At 48.2% G+C, this 16,005-nt stretch overlaps 4 protein-coding genes across 4 annotated transcripts; 1 reads left to right on the top strand and 3 right to left on the bottom strand.

The window, feature by feature from the left end:
- Positions 1 to 2,474: 2,474 nt before the first annotated feature.
- On the bottom strand, positions 2,475 to 4,059 carry CTAM01_15494 (FAD binding domain-containing protein; the record flags this gene model as incomplete). The annotated part of the gene is made up of 2 exons (XM_060531491.1): positions 2,475 to 3,902; positions 3,964 to 4,059. 2 exons carry the CDS (start codon positions 4,057 to 4,059, stop codon positions 2,475 to 2,477), a joined length of 1,524 nt encoding a protein of 507 aa, XP_060373914.1.
- Positions 4,060 to 6,168: 2,109 nt separating this feature from the next.
- On the bottom strand, positions 6,169 to 7,134 carry CTAM01_15493 (uncharacterized protein; the record flags this gene model as incomplete). The annotated part of the gene is made up of 1 exon (XM_060531490.1): positions 6,169 to 7,134. The coding sequence occupies one exon, from the start codon at positions 7,132 to 7,134 to the stop codon at positions 6,169 to 6,171; it is 966 nt and encodes a 321-aa protein (XP_060373913.1).
- Positions 7,135 to 11,565: 4,431 nt separating this feature from the next.
- Positions 11,566 to 14,013, top strand: CTAM01_15492 (WSC domain-containing protein; the record flags this gene model as incomplete). Its single annotated transcript, XM_060531489.1, has 1 exon — positions 11,566 to 14,013. One exon carries the CDS (start codon positions 11,566 to 11,568, stop codon positions 14,011 to 14,013), a length of 2,448 nt encoding a protein of 815 aa, XP_060373912.1.
- Positions 14,014 to 14,386: 373 nt separating this feature from the next.
- Positions 14,387 to 15,501, bottom strand: CTAM01_15491 (major facilitator superfamily transporter; the record flags this gene model as incomplete). The annotated part of the gene is made up of 2 exons (XM_060531488.1): positions 14,387 to 15,385; positions 15,451 to 15,501. The coding sequence occupies 2 exons, from the start codon at positions 15,499 to 15,501 to the stop codon at positions 14,387 to 14,389; spliced, it is 1,050 nt and encodes a 349-aa protein (XP_060373911.1).
- Between the last annotated feature and the right edge of the window lie 504 nt (positions 15,502 to 16,005).

The raw sequence follows: 16,005 nt of genomic DNA, 5'->3' as shown, positions 1-16,005 counted from the left end.
TGACCGTTAACTTTGGACCTATAATCCAGTATTTGTGGCCTACTTGTGATTCACCGTTTCAGACTGTAACGATTTGGAGACAATAGAGCAGCCAATGGCGCCTTCCCACATTGCCGCGATGTCGCAGACCACATGGAACAGTGTTTAGAGAGCGAAAGCTCTCATGATCGGAATAATAATTAAACACAAGCAATCAGTCTGGGCATAACTTCACTGCTCAGCTTCAATCCATCCTGTCTCGGGGTAGATCAAAGTGAACCTATCATCAGATTCAGGAAGCTTGAGCGAAAGTTTCGAACCATCCCCCCAATCAATCTTGGCGTCAAGCCCGAGCTCAATTGAGATTGAGGCATGCACTCGGTTTGCGTATCAGTTGTTTTTTCGAATGTAAGTTGAATGCGATACGAATCAATGACCTGTGAACAGATAACTTTAGTAGCGTAAGCCAAGTAGATTGTAGGTCAGCACAATTAATATGGATGGTCGAGAGATGGGAATTCTTTAAGTCAAAGCACCCACTTTTGGGTACCCCCCCCTTTTGGGCACCCCAAAAAATCCCTCCCAGCCACTATATTAAAACCCTACTTATTATTTTAATTTAATATAATAATTATAAAAATCGTTTAAATATTTTTTTTAATATATATACTAATTAATAAGTAATAATATCGTATATTAAAAATAAACTTTAATAAGTATTTAATATTATTAAAAACGGTATTTTTATTAAAAGGGCCTCGATCGAGTTTAAAGTTCTTAAAATAATACTTTAGGGTTAAAAAAAAGGTTATTAAACGAGGGTAAGGGTATTTATAAAGCTTTAAAAACTTCTTTTATAATAAAAAGACTAGTTAGCTTAGTAAATTTAAATTTAGTATTATTTAAGTATTATACTAGTTTATAAATAAGTTAGAGAATTTACTAAGTAAATTTTAAGATCCTAAAAAAATACTAAATTATTTAAAAAAAAAAAAATTAACGTTTTTATTAAAAAGAATTTATTAATAAGGGTTTAGAGAAATTATTTAATAAATTCGTATTATATTAATAAAACTATTATTAATATAATTAAATTATAGTTTAAATTACTTAATATACTAAAGATTAGTAATATTAAATAGGTTAATAAGTATAATATAAATAAAATTAATATAATAAAGAGTAAAAGAGCTAATAAGCTAATTTTAAGTATAATAAAAGCTATAGTAATATAAAAAAAAGAGCTTAGTTTATATACTTAAATAATAATTAATAAAACTATTCTTTATTAATTAAAAAAAGTATTTTTATTATAGACTAAGACCCCCCTTATTAAGGGGCTTAATAAGCTAAACTAGCCTCGATTATTAATATTAAATAAGTATAAGAGTTATATAATAATAAAATTTATATAAGAATATTATAAAAATAATATTTATTATTATTCTTATTATTATATATTTCTTATATCTTCTAGTTATAAAATATAACTATTTTTAAGCTTATTAAGTCTTATTATAAAAAAAAGCTTAGTAAAGAGGATATAATAAATAATATTATTCTTATTAAAAAGTAATACTTTTTTAAACTATTATTAACTTATTTATTTAATTAGTTTAATATTATTAAATATATAAAATAAGTAAAAAGTAATTAAACTATAGTTACTTAATATAGCTAAGTTATTTTTTAATTTAATAATCTTATTTATATAAGTTATACTATTTAAAAGGGGTATAAAAACTAAATAAATAATTAATAATATTAATAAATTACTTAACTAAGTATTAATAACCTCTATTATTAACTAGTTAATTTTTAAAAAAGCTAGCGAGCTTTATAATTATTTAAAACTATTTATAAAGTTTAATTTAAATAATAATACTTAATAACTATTATTTAAAAAAATAAAAAAAGTTTTTAAAAAATAAGCTATTAATTAGCTATATTTTAGTACTAAGTTTAAGTTCTTAAGGCTAGGATTAAGTATATAAGGCTTAAAAAAAAAGAGTATATTAATAAACTTAAATACTAAGTTTATAAATATTTAGGATATATAAAGAGCTTAAGAGGACTTTAATAACTATTTAATTAGTCCTAATTAACTTATAGAGGTCGAATTATTGAGTAAGAATTTTAATTAATTAATTATAGTTAGTATTAATATTTAGATACTATGTTTTGTTAGGGTGCCCAAAAGGGGGGGGTGCCCAAAAGTGGGTGCTTTGACTTATCCAACCAAACACCAGCCATTCTAATCGCAGGCCGATTAAGATTAGTCTACAACGTAATATGAAAGAGTATAACAATCAAGAGTTGACTTTCTAACATTGTGGCTTTGGAGGAAACAGATTTTGCAAGTATAATTAGCATTGTCGATACACGTTGATCGTATCGAGGTATGATGTACATGGATGAGGTTATGTGCAAGGTGATTGAAGATTGACATCGCCAATTAGGCACAAGGTCTGGAAACTCCAAGAACCGACAAGTCTTCATGCCTTGAAATATCCCCTCCATAGCCTTTCTAAAAACCTCTCCGGGTCGTAGTTATCGGAAACCTTTTTCAAACGGTCGTGGTTCTCGGATCCATAGCCTCCATAGACATCCTGATGTTTGCCCGCGTAGTTCATGTAAATGTACTTTGCTGCAAGACCTCTCTCCTCTGCCAGAGCATCAATCTCATCAATGAGCTTCGCGACACTCTCCTCCACAAGGCAATCCAACTTAGACGTCTCCCAGTGCGTGGTGACCTGAATATGAACGAGCGGGCCATTTTCAGGCGCGAGCCCGAGGGCATTGCCGCCATTCTTCTGCATCGACTCGATGATGTTGATTGAGATCGGCTGATATACGAGCAGAGGTGACAGAGTTGTGTTTGTTTTGCCGGCGGCAGCCATGAGATCCTGAGCATGAGCCTGCCACAACGGGATAATGTCCTGAAGGAACTGGGCCGAGCCCTTTTTGAGGTAGACAGAAGTACCTGACCACGACTTGCGCATACCATAGGGTTCTGAAAGGTTGATCATATGAGTAGAGATGTTGGCCACTAGTGTCGTTGTTGAAACAGCACCGGGAACGGCTATCGCGTCAGCGAAGACGGGTGGCACATCTTCTGCAACCACCGGAGGTTTACTGTGGTACATGTAGTTCGCAATGATGTCGCCATAGCCTGGAAAGTTCGCAATCACGAAGAACGTGTGTGCATTGTGGTCTGATGGTAGGCCATCAACAATCAGGTCGACGAATGCGGGCACGAGAGCTGAACTCGAAGCTAGAGTGTAGATGGGGTTGTAAAGCCACACATCTCCCTGTTCAAACGCGACGAGGTCGAACCGGGTCACGACGCCAAAGTTAGAGCCTCCACCCCCACGAAGTGCCCAGTATAAGTCGGGGTTCTCAGACGGAGAGGCGTCGACAATCTCACCGGACGCCAGGACGACTTCGAAGTTACGCACGTTGTCGCAAGCCCATCCATACTCGCCCGAGAAGAAAGAGATACCGCCTCCTAGGATAAGCCCGCTGACGCCGACATCGTTCACCCTGCCCCCGACGACAGCGAGACCCAATGGATCGAGCACTTGTGAGACGTTGTACCAGCGGTTCCCGGGTCCAATGGACACGGTCTGATGGTCATCTGACACAGTCACCTTGTTGATGCGTGCGAGGTCGATGGTGACACCGTCTTCGATATTCGACCCTCCTGCGAACGCCGTGTGACCACCGCTCTTGACTGTGAACTGTGCTCCGAGAGAAGTGAGAGTCTTGATAATCTCGGACACATCTCCTGTGCTTCCAGGCATTACGAAGCATGATGGATGAACCTCAGCTTGTGGCGCTGACCAGTAGTTGTTCGAAATGGCGTACTGCGTCGAATTGGGATATGACACCTTTCCTGGTAATCGATCGGAGAGAACCATGCACTGAAAATTATGTCACATTAGCTTGGTTTTCCCTTGCTAGATTTCTGAAAAGCGTACATACTGCATCGCCAGATCTCAGGTGCAAGTTAAAAAGATCGGCCATAACGCCTAGCTGCATCGCAGCAATAGACGCCGGTCCGGCGAGTGAGATTTTCATCTCCAAAAGATGCCCTTGATAAACCTAGGATTACGGATAGGCGTATTTGTCCAAACACGGTCTGATATTCTTGCACACTGGGAAACGAAACTTTTCCATTGCCACGAGGTCATTCTCCATCTTTATGGCTCACTGGAAAGCAAAGTCGTTGTGTCTGAGATTAGCGAAGTAGCGCGTGGTCAACAAACATTCCAATGGACTCCGCCAAGCACGCGAGCGACAGAAGGACGTCAACGGTTCCATAACCGCGTCGATGATTGGTGTGGCCATTGAAGCTTAACACATTTCGCCCGCGTCCAACGCAGCAGTCCTCAACGAGACTAACGATTTAGGGCTGGTGCTGATGGTTCCGGTCTCGGGTTGCATTCGCGTGGCGCGGGTTGGAGTAGCTCCGGCACGCGCCTCTGCTGGGGTCAATGGTCGAGTCCCAGGGGTTTGGCAAAGAGCAAACATCAGCAATCGTACCATAACCAGCGGCTAAAGCTCTAGAGCGTTCATCTCGGATAGATTCCATCCGGCGCAAATTATCGCATAATGTGGGCGGCAGTTGGTCACGTGGGCAGAACAACATGTGTTGCGCCGTTGGTCCGCGTTGTCATTCAAAGGAGCAGGCTTTAAACGATAGCACGGTTGCCAAGAGTCTCTAAAGACGTTTGAACTTGAATTTCGAACAAAATCTCGCGTGGCGCAATTTCACTTCATATCCTGACCGGGTTTCCCGTGCGTGGATCGCCGTGGTTGGCTGGAAGGTTGCGATTTGATCCTCCTGGCGACGAAATCAAAAAAGCAAACCAACTGACCAAGGAACTATTAACGGACAAACATTCAAACAAATTTAAAAGTTGAGCAGACAAACATGCAAACACTAGGCATGGGAGGATGCAACTCCTGCGTTGGAATACTGTGATCTACACCCTCCAAGTTACGGATTGGACCCGGGCCGTTGTGGTTGCTCAAGCATCAATTTAGTCCTAGACGGACCACGCATTTACTCCATCTTCTGAGAACTAACCTGGCATGTAAGACCCTGATGGAAATCAATCTACTCTCCAAAAACCAGTCTGGATTTGTGCGTAATGTGCCATTCTGGGACTCGGTCACTGTCGTTGGAGTAGTTCCAGGCGCCACTCAACTTTTGATGATAGTCTTCAAGGCCATTTGGCCGTATGTTGAAAGAGTTGAGTAGACGGATGGCCCAAAATCCAGTACCTTAGGTAGCAAGTTTGACTTGACCCACAAGTAATGTCTACGAAGAATACTTGGACTTTCTCGGATGACGGCAGCTCAAAATGAGAACAAATCTCAAGACCCGGCATCATAACATTAGCTAAGGTGAAGGAGGACAGTTATCATGTCTTTCAGGGGCGGGGGAGAGGCTCTGAAGGCATGGAGTTCCATGAGAGTAGCCGAAGTGTCAAGTGTAGTCAAATAAATACCCTCGACAAAGAAAAGAATTGCCCAGATCCTCTCTCTTCTCATTGGCCTTAACATCGTTTCCTTGACCATCGCTTAGATGTACTAGCAATTTTAGTCCTGAAACAACCCCGCGGGCTGCCAGGTCGTTTAGATCAGACGACAGCGGGTCCCCGCTGTGCGGCATTGATGGCCTGCCGCTTGCTTTACCTCAGACTTAAGCATAGTAGATCTTATTGGGGACGCTGATCATAGCGCACGTCCTATAGGAAGAGTAAGGGAGGCCCCGATGAAAAGTCTTTTCACAGCCCATAGGCTTTCATCAGGTTTTGCAACCGAGTTGCAGCTTTAGCACCTTGCGTCATGGTCATCGTGTGGCCATGCCGCTCGGAGAGTCGATAATTGCCGATACCAGTATTTCTTATTCATCTACTTGTTTTCGATAGACTTTGAGAAAAGCTTAACTCTGCAAGCGTGTCACAAGTATGGTGTGCAACGTAATGGTCAAAAATTGGGTTTTTTGTATACCGGTGCAAGTAGTGCAATCAAGCCTCTACTGCGCTCTCCAGCTTGCTCAACGAGCCAAGTATGTTCGTTCCTCTAAAGTAGGTAGTATGATACAAAGAAGTGTTCGACACGTGGTCTATGTACAACAACGCCGCTGCTCCACTCCACAAATGCTGTGATGTTTTTGATTTATGCGCGAACGAAACGCGACTTGGTGGACCAACCCCAGGACTCAACGTCACGCTTGCTCATAGCGGCAACGCTCTCGGCGTAGTCGCCGGTGCCGTGGGAGGGGTCAGCGTCGGTGGCCTTGCAGGTAGGGCCAGAGTTGTAGGTGCCCAGGGCGCCGTCGACGGAAGAGAACTTCTGCTTCTCCTTGGTGGTGGCGAGCATGTTGGTGGCAGCCTCAGTGGTCCAGCCGTTGATGAAGTCGCCGTGGGAGCACCAGGCGGGGCCGCAGGCGAGCTTGAAGGGCGCGGTGCCGCTCCAGCCGTTGGGCAGAACCTTGCGAAGGTCGTAGCGGATGGAGAAGCGGAGCTGAGGCATAGACTTCATGCCGGAGGGGCAGCTGCCACCGCGCTTGGTCTTGTAGGCGGTCTCGAGGGTCTCGGTGTTAACGCACTGGGGGAAGTAGAGGAGTTGCTGGAGGTGGGTGCCGCAGGTGGAGGAGGGGAAACCGTTGGCATCGGTGCTGCCGCCGCCGCCGTTCTCGCAGGCCCACGAGGACTGGGCGTCGGCGATCATATCACCCTCGGTGGTAGCGGTGGCCTTGCCGGCAACCATCTGAAGGTTCTGGGGGATAGCGACCTCGGCCTCAGTCTCGCCGAGGTTGTAGTAGGCACTGAAGCGCGAGAGAGGCATGGGCTCGTAGGTCTTGCCGCCGTCGGTGGTGTAGAGCGGCGTGGGGATCCAGTAGACGGATAAGTCGTTGGGGTTCTCGGCGTTGGTGCAGCCCTTTTGGAGTTCGGCGCTGGTCTTGGTGTTGATGGTGACGGCGTCGGAGCCGAAGAAGGAGTGCAAGTGAGACTTGTCGTACTGGCCGGGGTAGACAATGGGATCGATGTTCTTGGTCATGAAAGGGGAGGCAACGTTGACCTGGGTGTAGGCCTGGGCCAGGCCGGCGAGGAGGCCGGTAGCGAAAAGAAGGGAAGACATCCTGTGTCTGTAAAACGAACGAAGAAGTTTAAAAAAGTGAGTAAAAGGTAGGGAAATAAGGAGGGAATGCGACAAGGAACGAAACGTTGGAGAGCAAGAGAATGACCGAACAGTAAGCCATCATGAGACGAAAGCCCTTCCAACTTCTTATAAAGTATTCTCAGCTCAACTCTCAATACTGGACCATGGCCCATTGCTGTGCCTTGTCGTCCAGAAAGGGATACCCGACGTAATCAAGCCCCTTCTAAATTTCCGACCAAGTTTCACGCCATCGCCTTTGGCAGCGGCATGCAGCCGAAAAGGGAACCACGTTCGTGGGGCATCCCGTTTTGTCCAAAGTGAATTAACTTGGCAGAGCCGCACGATGCCTGCCATGGATTAGTTTCCAAAAGTTGATTGGACATGGACCACACTCAAGATCACTAGCGTCTGTGTTATTCCATTGTTATCCGCTTTTTCGTCCGATGCGACGATGAGAACAGTCCGGGAGATCAGCCCATTCGTAAATTCCCAGCAACAATAGCCGGGGACTCTTCTATTTTCCACCACGATCTATGACTTCTGCACCTCCTGTTGGTCGCACACACTCAAATATCAAGCTTATTGTTCATCCAGATCATGGTACTCCGAGCGGTATCCCACGCTTGAACATTTTGAATGCGTTGTGTCTGTACTGCGACTGTTTCCCACTAACAGCCCTCTATCTGAGAAGTTGGCAACCTTATCAGCAACTCTAACCCCTGGCTCGTATCAGCAGGGATGGCTTAGCAGAGGCTCACATTTACAACGTGGTCCACCCACCGGAGATCTCAAGTCATGCAGTGAGCAGCAGACCCGTCAGGACTAAAATGTCTGCTATTCCCCAGTCGTTCTTAAGATCAACCTCACAAAGGCTGAATCCCCAAATCTTAAATTGTGAATCGATCACTGGCTGTATCAGAGATACAAATGATCTAGCCCGCGTTTGATTTTGACACCACGAAGCTGATGTTGATGAGCTCGGCACTCCCGGACAGCATTGGAGATGTATTTTGAGAAAGCGGTGGACGTGACTTCGATGACACCCTCCCACAGGCAAAGTCATGGTATTCCTTCGTATTTCGGACCTTCACCTAAGAACCCAGTTTACCGAATCCGACAATCGGCGGAAAAGGATTTGCAGACGGGTCATGATCGTTCAGGGGCTCGTGTTTTTTCCTTACCTTAGGTAAGCGGTATCTGGCTCCCGGGTAGGTCGGTAAGTGGGCGCAGCGAAGGAACGCTGTTCTAAGCGACGTCGGCTAAGATATATGAAAATTCAATTTGACGACTGGGCAGAAAAAAGACATGTCGCGTCATCGATAAATCTTCATTCGTTTCCAGACCACAATGTTCTAGGAGGGGCCATCGAGAATTAATATGGACAGCTCGGTGAAGACATAGTAAAACAGGATGACTTTCCCGAACTTCGGGGCCGGGCAATCGGCACAGTAGAAAAGTTTGGACTCTTGGATGCAATTGCTAAGGGGGTGCATGTCTGTCAACAAGTGGGGATAATGCGACTTGGAGGCATAGACCATCTAGTTGGGTAGGCCATCCCCTTTTTTACATGGCAATTGTCGCCGGCTATCCGTTCAGTTTGGTCTGAAAGAATCTAGAATCTTTAAGAAGCGAGGAGTAAGCTTGCCTTGACGCCAACCGCAAGCCCCTTTAATTATTGGGTTCGATGTTCGATCCCTGTCTGCGCATGGGTCCTGCGGACGCTTTCCTTTTTGCGGATAGCAACCACCCTACACTCGTTGACCTGCATTATCGCCCGTTTCAAAACTTTTGCATCCTTGAAACGGGATTCCTTTTCGCGGCCATGTTAATGATGTTATTCAAGAAATATGGGATCAATCCTGTCGTGAACCAACTTTCTGCCACTTTCCTTATGTTGCCGAGTACAGTCATCTATACATAATGTTTAAGGTAGAATACCTTCACTCAGGGAAAACACGTAAGAGCTGATGACGGCATTCGCGTCCAAGGCTTCCCGCCGATCTATGGTGATACTGCGACGGAGATAAAATGAAGGAAGAAAAGCAGTAACTCAACAAGCCTAGGTGCAGCAAGAACACTTGACTCAGCAGTACAGGTTCTGTTCGAAGTACGACCTTCTCACTGAAAGTCATACGCGGTCAATTACGTTGAGTGGGGGCCATCAAATGAATATGATTTAGACTCTCTACTCTTGGGTCTAAGAAACTAGAGCGTGCCTCGACATGTAATCAGATAGGCTTTAAGGAAGTTGAAACATGGGACAACCATGATCAAAGAAGACGGTTTTCTGAACAGCTCACCTGATAGTTGGGGGATAGAGAGCAAGCCAGGAATACACTCGAATGATTTGTTGAATATCCATTGAACACCCGCAGTAGCAAATAACTTCTGAGTTACTGGAATTCATTTGCAGCATCGCCAGCGTCGCCCTGTGTCAACTTACTTGTAAGCCTGCTGAGACCGCCTGCAAGGCGTAGCCGCCTGCTCAGGAGGGCATCCGCCGACAAGGATACACGTCGGAGGAGGACCATTATACGTTCAAGTCAACTCCATCAGCGTGGGGAGAGTTCACGAAAGCAAATAGAGACTATCACTGGGGCATATGGGCCTTCTTATCCCTTAATCAAATCCGAGTCAGGGACGTCACAGTCTCTGTACAGAAATTTGTACAAAAGATTACTTTGGGGATTTGGTCTCTTTGATTTGTACAACCCACACCAAGCTCACTTGTTGTTTGATCGATATATCAATCTAGCAAGTGATAGCGAGTCTCGGTTGTCCATGGGAGGTCATCCCAAAGTTATTCCTTGCTCCTCGGATGATGCTAAATTCCCAGCCTGATCAGGTTGGCACCATCATGGTGATGCTTAGCCAACCGAGGGAGCAGAATGAAAATAGATGACTCGCTGTACTACCTATCTCATCTCATTCCTTGGCCAGAATCCGGTTGCACGATCTTGGGGCGCGACGTGCAGGCACCGTCACACAGCTCATGCGACTAGTTGAAGCTGTGCTAAGCTTTGAGATATGTCTGTTTCCCGTCTGCCTCAGTGGACGCCTCCTCAGCCATCGTACTACCGCCGCAGGGTCAATCACGCCACGAACTTACCCCTGGGATGGTGTCGTCGAATGGGGAAGCGCCAAAGACAGTCTTACGGCAATCAATGACGAGACCTGTCTCTCAAAATCCCAGCTGAATAGCTGGCGTGGCCCGGCAAGGCTTTTTTTGGCGCCCCAGACGGCACGCTGTACAACGTTCGAAAAACAAGACTTCAATACGGTAGGGATACATATTTAGCGTTCGGTCCGAGTTCACCTGGAATGTTTGTAGAACGCTCTGCCAAGGGATTGTTGTGAAATACCACGGGGCCGGCACAAGATTGACTCCCAGGGCTCCCAGGGGAGTTTCTGCATTCCACGCCCGCAAATGCCGGAAAATCTTAGACATTACGGCGCTCATATTGCCGACATCATCCGGCAATACCACGGTAACCCTTTCCTCACGAGGCTCAAGGTGGCGCATCCGAGTAAGACAATGTCTTACCCAGGAAAACGGCACAAGTGCTGATAGCGCGGTGTGTTCCAGACCGCGAATGACAGTAATGACCCAGTTCTACGGCCCGAGGCCGCGTCGACATATGACAGGATATGTCAGATCCTGACGCGGCATACGCCCTTTTGAGAACGAATGTCCGGCTGAAGATGATGAGTTTTAGTGAATTTGAAGTTGCTGTAGACTCCATTCGAATTTGGATGTGCAGTTGAGAAAATGGCATTTCCGGTGCTTTACGCTTTGTTCAAGGGACTTAAAGTGGTTAAGGTTCGTTTCCGAGAAACATCGCACTCCATTCTGAGCCCTTCGTGCAACAATAACACGAACTGCCTCTCTTTACGCGACTGAATTCTGATGTCTCTTGGTGCCAACCGGCATAGTCCGAGCCAAGCCAAGGACTTTTCTGTCCAACCATCCCTCTTCGCCCTTCGCAAGGAGAGGTAGGGCTAGATCATGATGATCGGGAGCTAACGTCCGCAAGTAGACACTCGGACAACAGGACAGAAGCGAAGCATCGCCTACTACTAGGCACAGATGAGGCATGAAGAGGATATTGCTGCATTCTTCGAAGTGGTTCCGTTTTTCAGGGGCGACTATGGCATCGAAAAGCTTCAGAGCGCATTTTCAGTCTTCTATTTCCAGACAATGTCAACACGATGGCAAACGAAATCCGAGATAAAAAGACGGCAATATTGCCCCCTCAGACGACTTTCTTTCCACTCTCATCATCACAATAATCACGACATTCTTTCCTTGCCCTTGGGCCACATTCATTCTTTCAGTTTGACCTCATTTCTCTCGCTAACCGCCAGAGGTCTAGTCACTCTTTAGTAATCGCTCTTGTCACTCTCTTCGCAATGGCGCTCCGCTCTATCGCGGCCGTTGCCCTCCTGGCCCAGGGATCTGCGGCTCAGGTTCTCGGGCTCCCGCTCCCCACTCTTCCCATTAACGTCGGCCTTACCACAACGATTGCAGGCGTGGGCGTCGGTGCCAATGTCGGCAACACTGTCAGTGTCAGCATCGGTCTCGGCGGTGTTGCCACCGTTGTTGCTGGCGTGGGATCCACAATTGCCGCCTCTGTTGGTGCTGCCGGAGCCACCGTCACTGCTGGTGTCAACTCAGGAGGTGTCGCAGCCTCAGTCGGTGCTGGCGGCCTCCCGGTCACCGTCGGAGCGGGAACTAACGGAGTCGGTGTCGGTATTGGCGGTGTTGCCACCGTCGGCATCGGTGGTGGTGGTGTCAGCGTTGCTCTCCCCATCGCAACCCTCGTTCTCAACCCCGTGGGCGTTGTCTCAACCCTTCCCGGAGGAGGTGTCACGACTGTTTTCCCGTCTACAACAGTCAGCTCTGTTGCCTCAAGTGTCACCTCAACTCTGGCCGTAGCCACCTCGTCCTCAACGGCCGCAGGCAGCACAGGTGCTTCCACTGTCTCCTCCGCCACTACTGGAATCACCAGCGTGCCCTCCGTCTCCACCAGCGTTGGATCTGCTACGACCTCTGTTGGCACCACCAGCATCGCCTCATCCTTCACCTCGACTGTCGTATCTACCTCCAGCTTCGTCAGTGGTAGCAGCACCATCGTGACTACCCTCTCAAGCGTCACCTCGGGCGTTACCAGTGTCCCTTCGGTCACCACGAGCATCGGATCAGGCACCTCTTCGGTCATCACCACTAGCGTTGCTTCTTCCTTCACATCCACGCTCGTTTCCACCTCGAGCTTCACCAGCGATGGCAGCACCTTTGTCACAACCATCAGCTCTACGTCCGAGGGCGTCACCAGCGTTCCCACCACGTCCACCATTGACACGCAGATTTCTTCCTCCAGCTCTACCTCCACCTCCACCTCCAGTGCTGCTGCGTCCTCCAGCGCGTCTGTCAACCCTCTGACTGTCGGTGATGCGAGCTACTTGGGCTGCTTCCGCTCTCCCACAAGCTTCCCGACCTTTGTTCTCACTCAGTCTGCTGCGTCCATGACAATCGAGCGTTGCATTGCTGCTTGCCCATCCAGCAAGTACGTCGGTCTCTTCGCCAATGATTGCTTCTGTGGCTCAACTGTGGACTCTGTCAACGAGATCTCCGTTCCTGATGACCAGTGCAACATTCCCTGCGGTGGCAACAGCGCTGAGCGTTGCGGTGGCCAGGTCGGACTGACCAGACGTCAACTCATTGGCCTCAACGTCCGCTTCACCATCTACATCCGCCTCGGACTGGCTGGTGGAACCACCGCGTCTGCGACTGTTACTACTTCTTTCACAACCACAACTACTGGAACCGTCACTTCTTGCCCTCCTGGAGTCTCGACCTGCGCCATCGGATCTCTCACCACCGGCGTTACCACTGTCACAACCACCTACTGCCCTACTGAGACTCCCGCGCCCAACCCCTGCAGCAACGGACAGTGCTACGGCCAGCCGTGCTACGGCGATGACTGCTACAAGAAGCTTGTTTGCTACGGTGACTATGTCAGCTTCGACTACCCCTGCTACGGTGATGAGTGCCGCCGTCGCCTCGTGTGCGTGGACGGACTCTGCCACCCAGAGACTTGCAGCGGATACGACTGCGGCCGCAAGATCATCTGCAAGAGTGGACTCTGCGGATACTCTCAGTGCCAGGGAGACGAGTGCATCAAGGAGAAGGTCACCTGCTACGGCAACGCCTGCAAGATCGAGACCTGCTCAGGAGACGAGTGCTACAAGAAGTACGTCTGCACTGGCGACATGTGTGAGCACGAGACCTGCCCGTACACCGACGTCAACAAGAAGTACGAGTGCACCGACGACAAGTGCAAGGTCGTCACGCCTTGCAACGGTGACTGCCCCAAGCCCCAGCCGCCGAGCACCCTTCCGTACCCCACCGGCACCGCCCCGGCCATTCCTCCCGCCAGCCCTCCAGCGAACCCCCCGGCTGTGCCTACGGTTACTCCCCCTGTCGGACAGCCTCCTTTGAACCCTTCCGTGTCGGTCTCGCCTCCCGTCAACTCTGCTCAGCCCCCTGTTGGTGCACCTCCTTCAGGAGCGCCTCCTTCCGGCCCTGCAGTTACGCCCCCGGCCGGCCAGCCTCCTTTGAACCCTTCTGTGTCGGTCTCGCCTCCCGTCAACTCTGCTCAGCCCCCTGCTGGTCAGCCCCCTGCCAACCCTCCCGCAGGTCAGCCCTCCGTCAACCCCACGGCACCCGGCGGTGGTGTTCCCACAGGAGGCGCCAAGCCCCCTGTTGTTACCGTTGCCGGTTCCAGCAGATCATCTGTTCCGTTCAGCTTCATCGGCATGGCTCTGGGCGCGGTTGCTGGAGTCGTCTTCCTGTTGTAAGAGAACTCGGTGATCAAAAGACTCTTCTTCTCATGTACTGGTTCTTCAAATAGAGGAGCTTGCTTATTCACTTCTTCCAACGGGCTCTACATATGGGTTGCGTTTCTTACAATATCGGGTTCATGGTTGACTTCAGGTCTAGCTAGGAAGGTGACCGTTTCCAGACGGTTGTAGTAATTGTTCTTGGTCTATTCCACTGCTTCAAGGTCGGGTGTTCGTTGTGAATTTAGATTAATCTGGGATCTGATGACTGAGATATAATGGAATTCAACGCTTTTGCAAACCACGTGCGTACCGTTCCTGTGACTCTAACTACCTTTAACCTCCATCCTCTATAATTGACCTTGATGATACCTGTAATTACTAAAAGTACTCAATCTTGAGCTCCTCGCCCTAGAGCCCGTATCTTTGCGCCCCAGAACCAAAGTACGACGGGGCATGGCAGTCCAACTCCTATGAACACAAATGCCAGCAGACTATTGCCCCAGCCGTATCCGAGCCTGCTAAACAGTTGTGGGGCGAAGATGGGGAAAGCGAAACCAAACACGTTGGACAGCATACGTGCTGCCGCGCTTGCCGATGCAGCATGTTTGAACTCATCAATCAAGTAAGCGTTTATTGCAGAACCCGTGATGAACGTCCCGCAAGTAAAGATAGCGGCGCCAACATCCACGAAAGCCCAATGCATGCCCCTCCCTGCCGCCCATCCATACCAGAACAAACCTACGGGGAGGAGAATGACACCAATGATGAGGTAGGGCACTCGAAACTCCGGAGTTGTCTCGCCATTGGATATGTCTCGGAGGTGTCGGAAAATGTAGTCCATGAGTGGACCTCCAGCCTGCGAAGAAATTGTGATGCCGATGGCTAGAGCAATGTAGTTGAGCGTACTTTGGGTTTGTGATTGGCCGTATTTGTCCATCCAAAGGCTAGCAAATGACGAGAGAACGAGCACGTAGAGACCGAAGCTGATTGCCCAAATCCATGATATAATCAGGATGATTGGACGACTGGTTAGGATTATCATCGGTCTGAGAAGATGGATGGATAGTCCCTTGGAAAGCCCCCTGTGGACAACTCCGGTCCCGGGCTGATCGAAGCAACTGCGGCTGCTCGGGAATCGACTTTTAAGTCTGCGCTGAAGCAAAATCGGCGTGTAGGTCTCATGTACCAAGAAGTATGCGACGAAAGTGTTTGCTGCTGAGAATATGGACAATATCCAGAACAGCCACCGCCACTCGATATGATCCGACACAAGCCCGCCAACGATGGGGCCGAGCGCGGGGCCAAAGTATGGGATGAACGATGCTATTGCAAGAGATTTACCACGGTCTTTGGCCCGGTACATGTCAGCCATGATGGGACCTGTCAACTATCAACCATCGTCAGTTCATGCCTACGTAGGAATTAGTGAGAATGTCATCGGGGTTCAAATACCACTACACCAGCACTGGCTCCGCAACCGGACAGGAACCTTCCGGCAATCATCAACGGCGCACTTTTTCCGACGGGACAGAGTGCATTCCAAAGCTGATAGAAGCAACACGAAACGATCCAGACAGGCTTTCTCCCATACATCTCAGACAAAGCTGCGATCAGAAAAGGGGCAAATGCTTGGCCCAAAACGAACAGCGAGAAAGTGATTTGTGTTGTGGTAGCACTGATACCAAGATCTCGCGATATTTGTGGTAGAGCGGATGCCATCATGCTGGTTGACATGAGAGTGATCAACTGGCCAGTTGAAATCAGTAAGTCAACATACCCACTTCCTGGCACCCCCCTGTTTCTGGCACCACAAAAACGATGGGATCACAACCCAACCTCCTCATTACTATTAACTATTGATCCTCAACCACACCCACTACAATACAGCTGCCAGCCTCACTAGGGCATTCAGAGTCGCTGGATTCAGCCGTGATAACCTCCTTTTCACCCGCTTCGATTTGAGCCCGATGGATATCCCTGATGTTCGCGAACTTCGTATTGGGATCG

Source organism: Colletotrichum tamarilloi (genome assembly GCF_030869305.1).
Source record: "Colletotrichum tamarilloi strain Tom-12 chromosome Unknown Scaffold_165.1, whole genome shotgun sequence".
Taxonomy (NCBI): domain Eukaryota; kingdom Fungi; phylum Ascomycota; class Sordariomycetes; order Glomerellales; family Glomerellaceae; genus Colletotrichum; species Colletotrichum tamarilloi.
The sequence above is the reverse complement of the archived record's forward strand: the minus strand, read 5'-3'. Positions and strand labels throughout refer to the sequence as shown.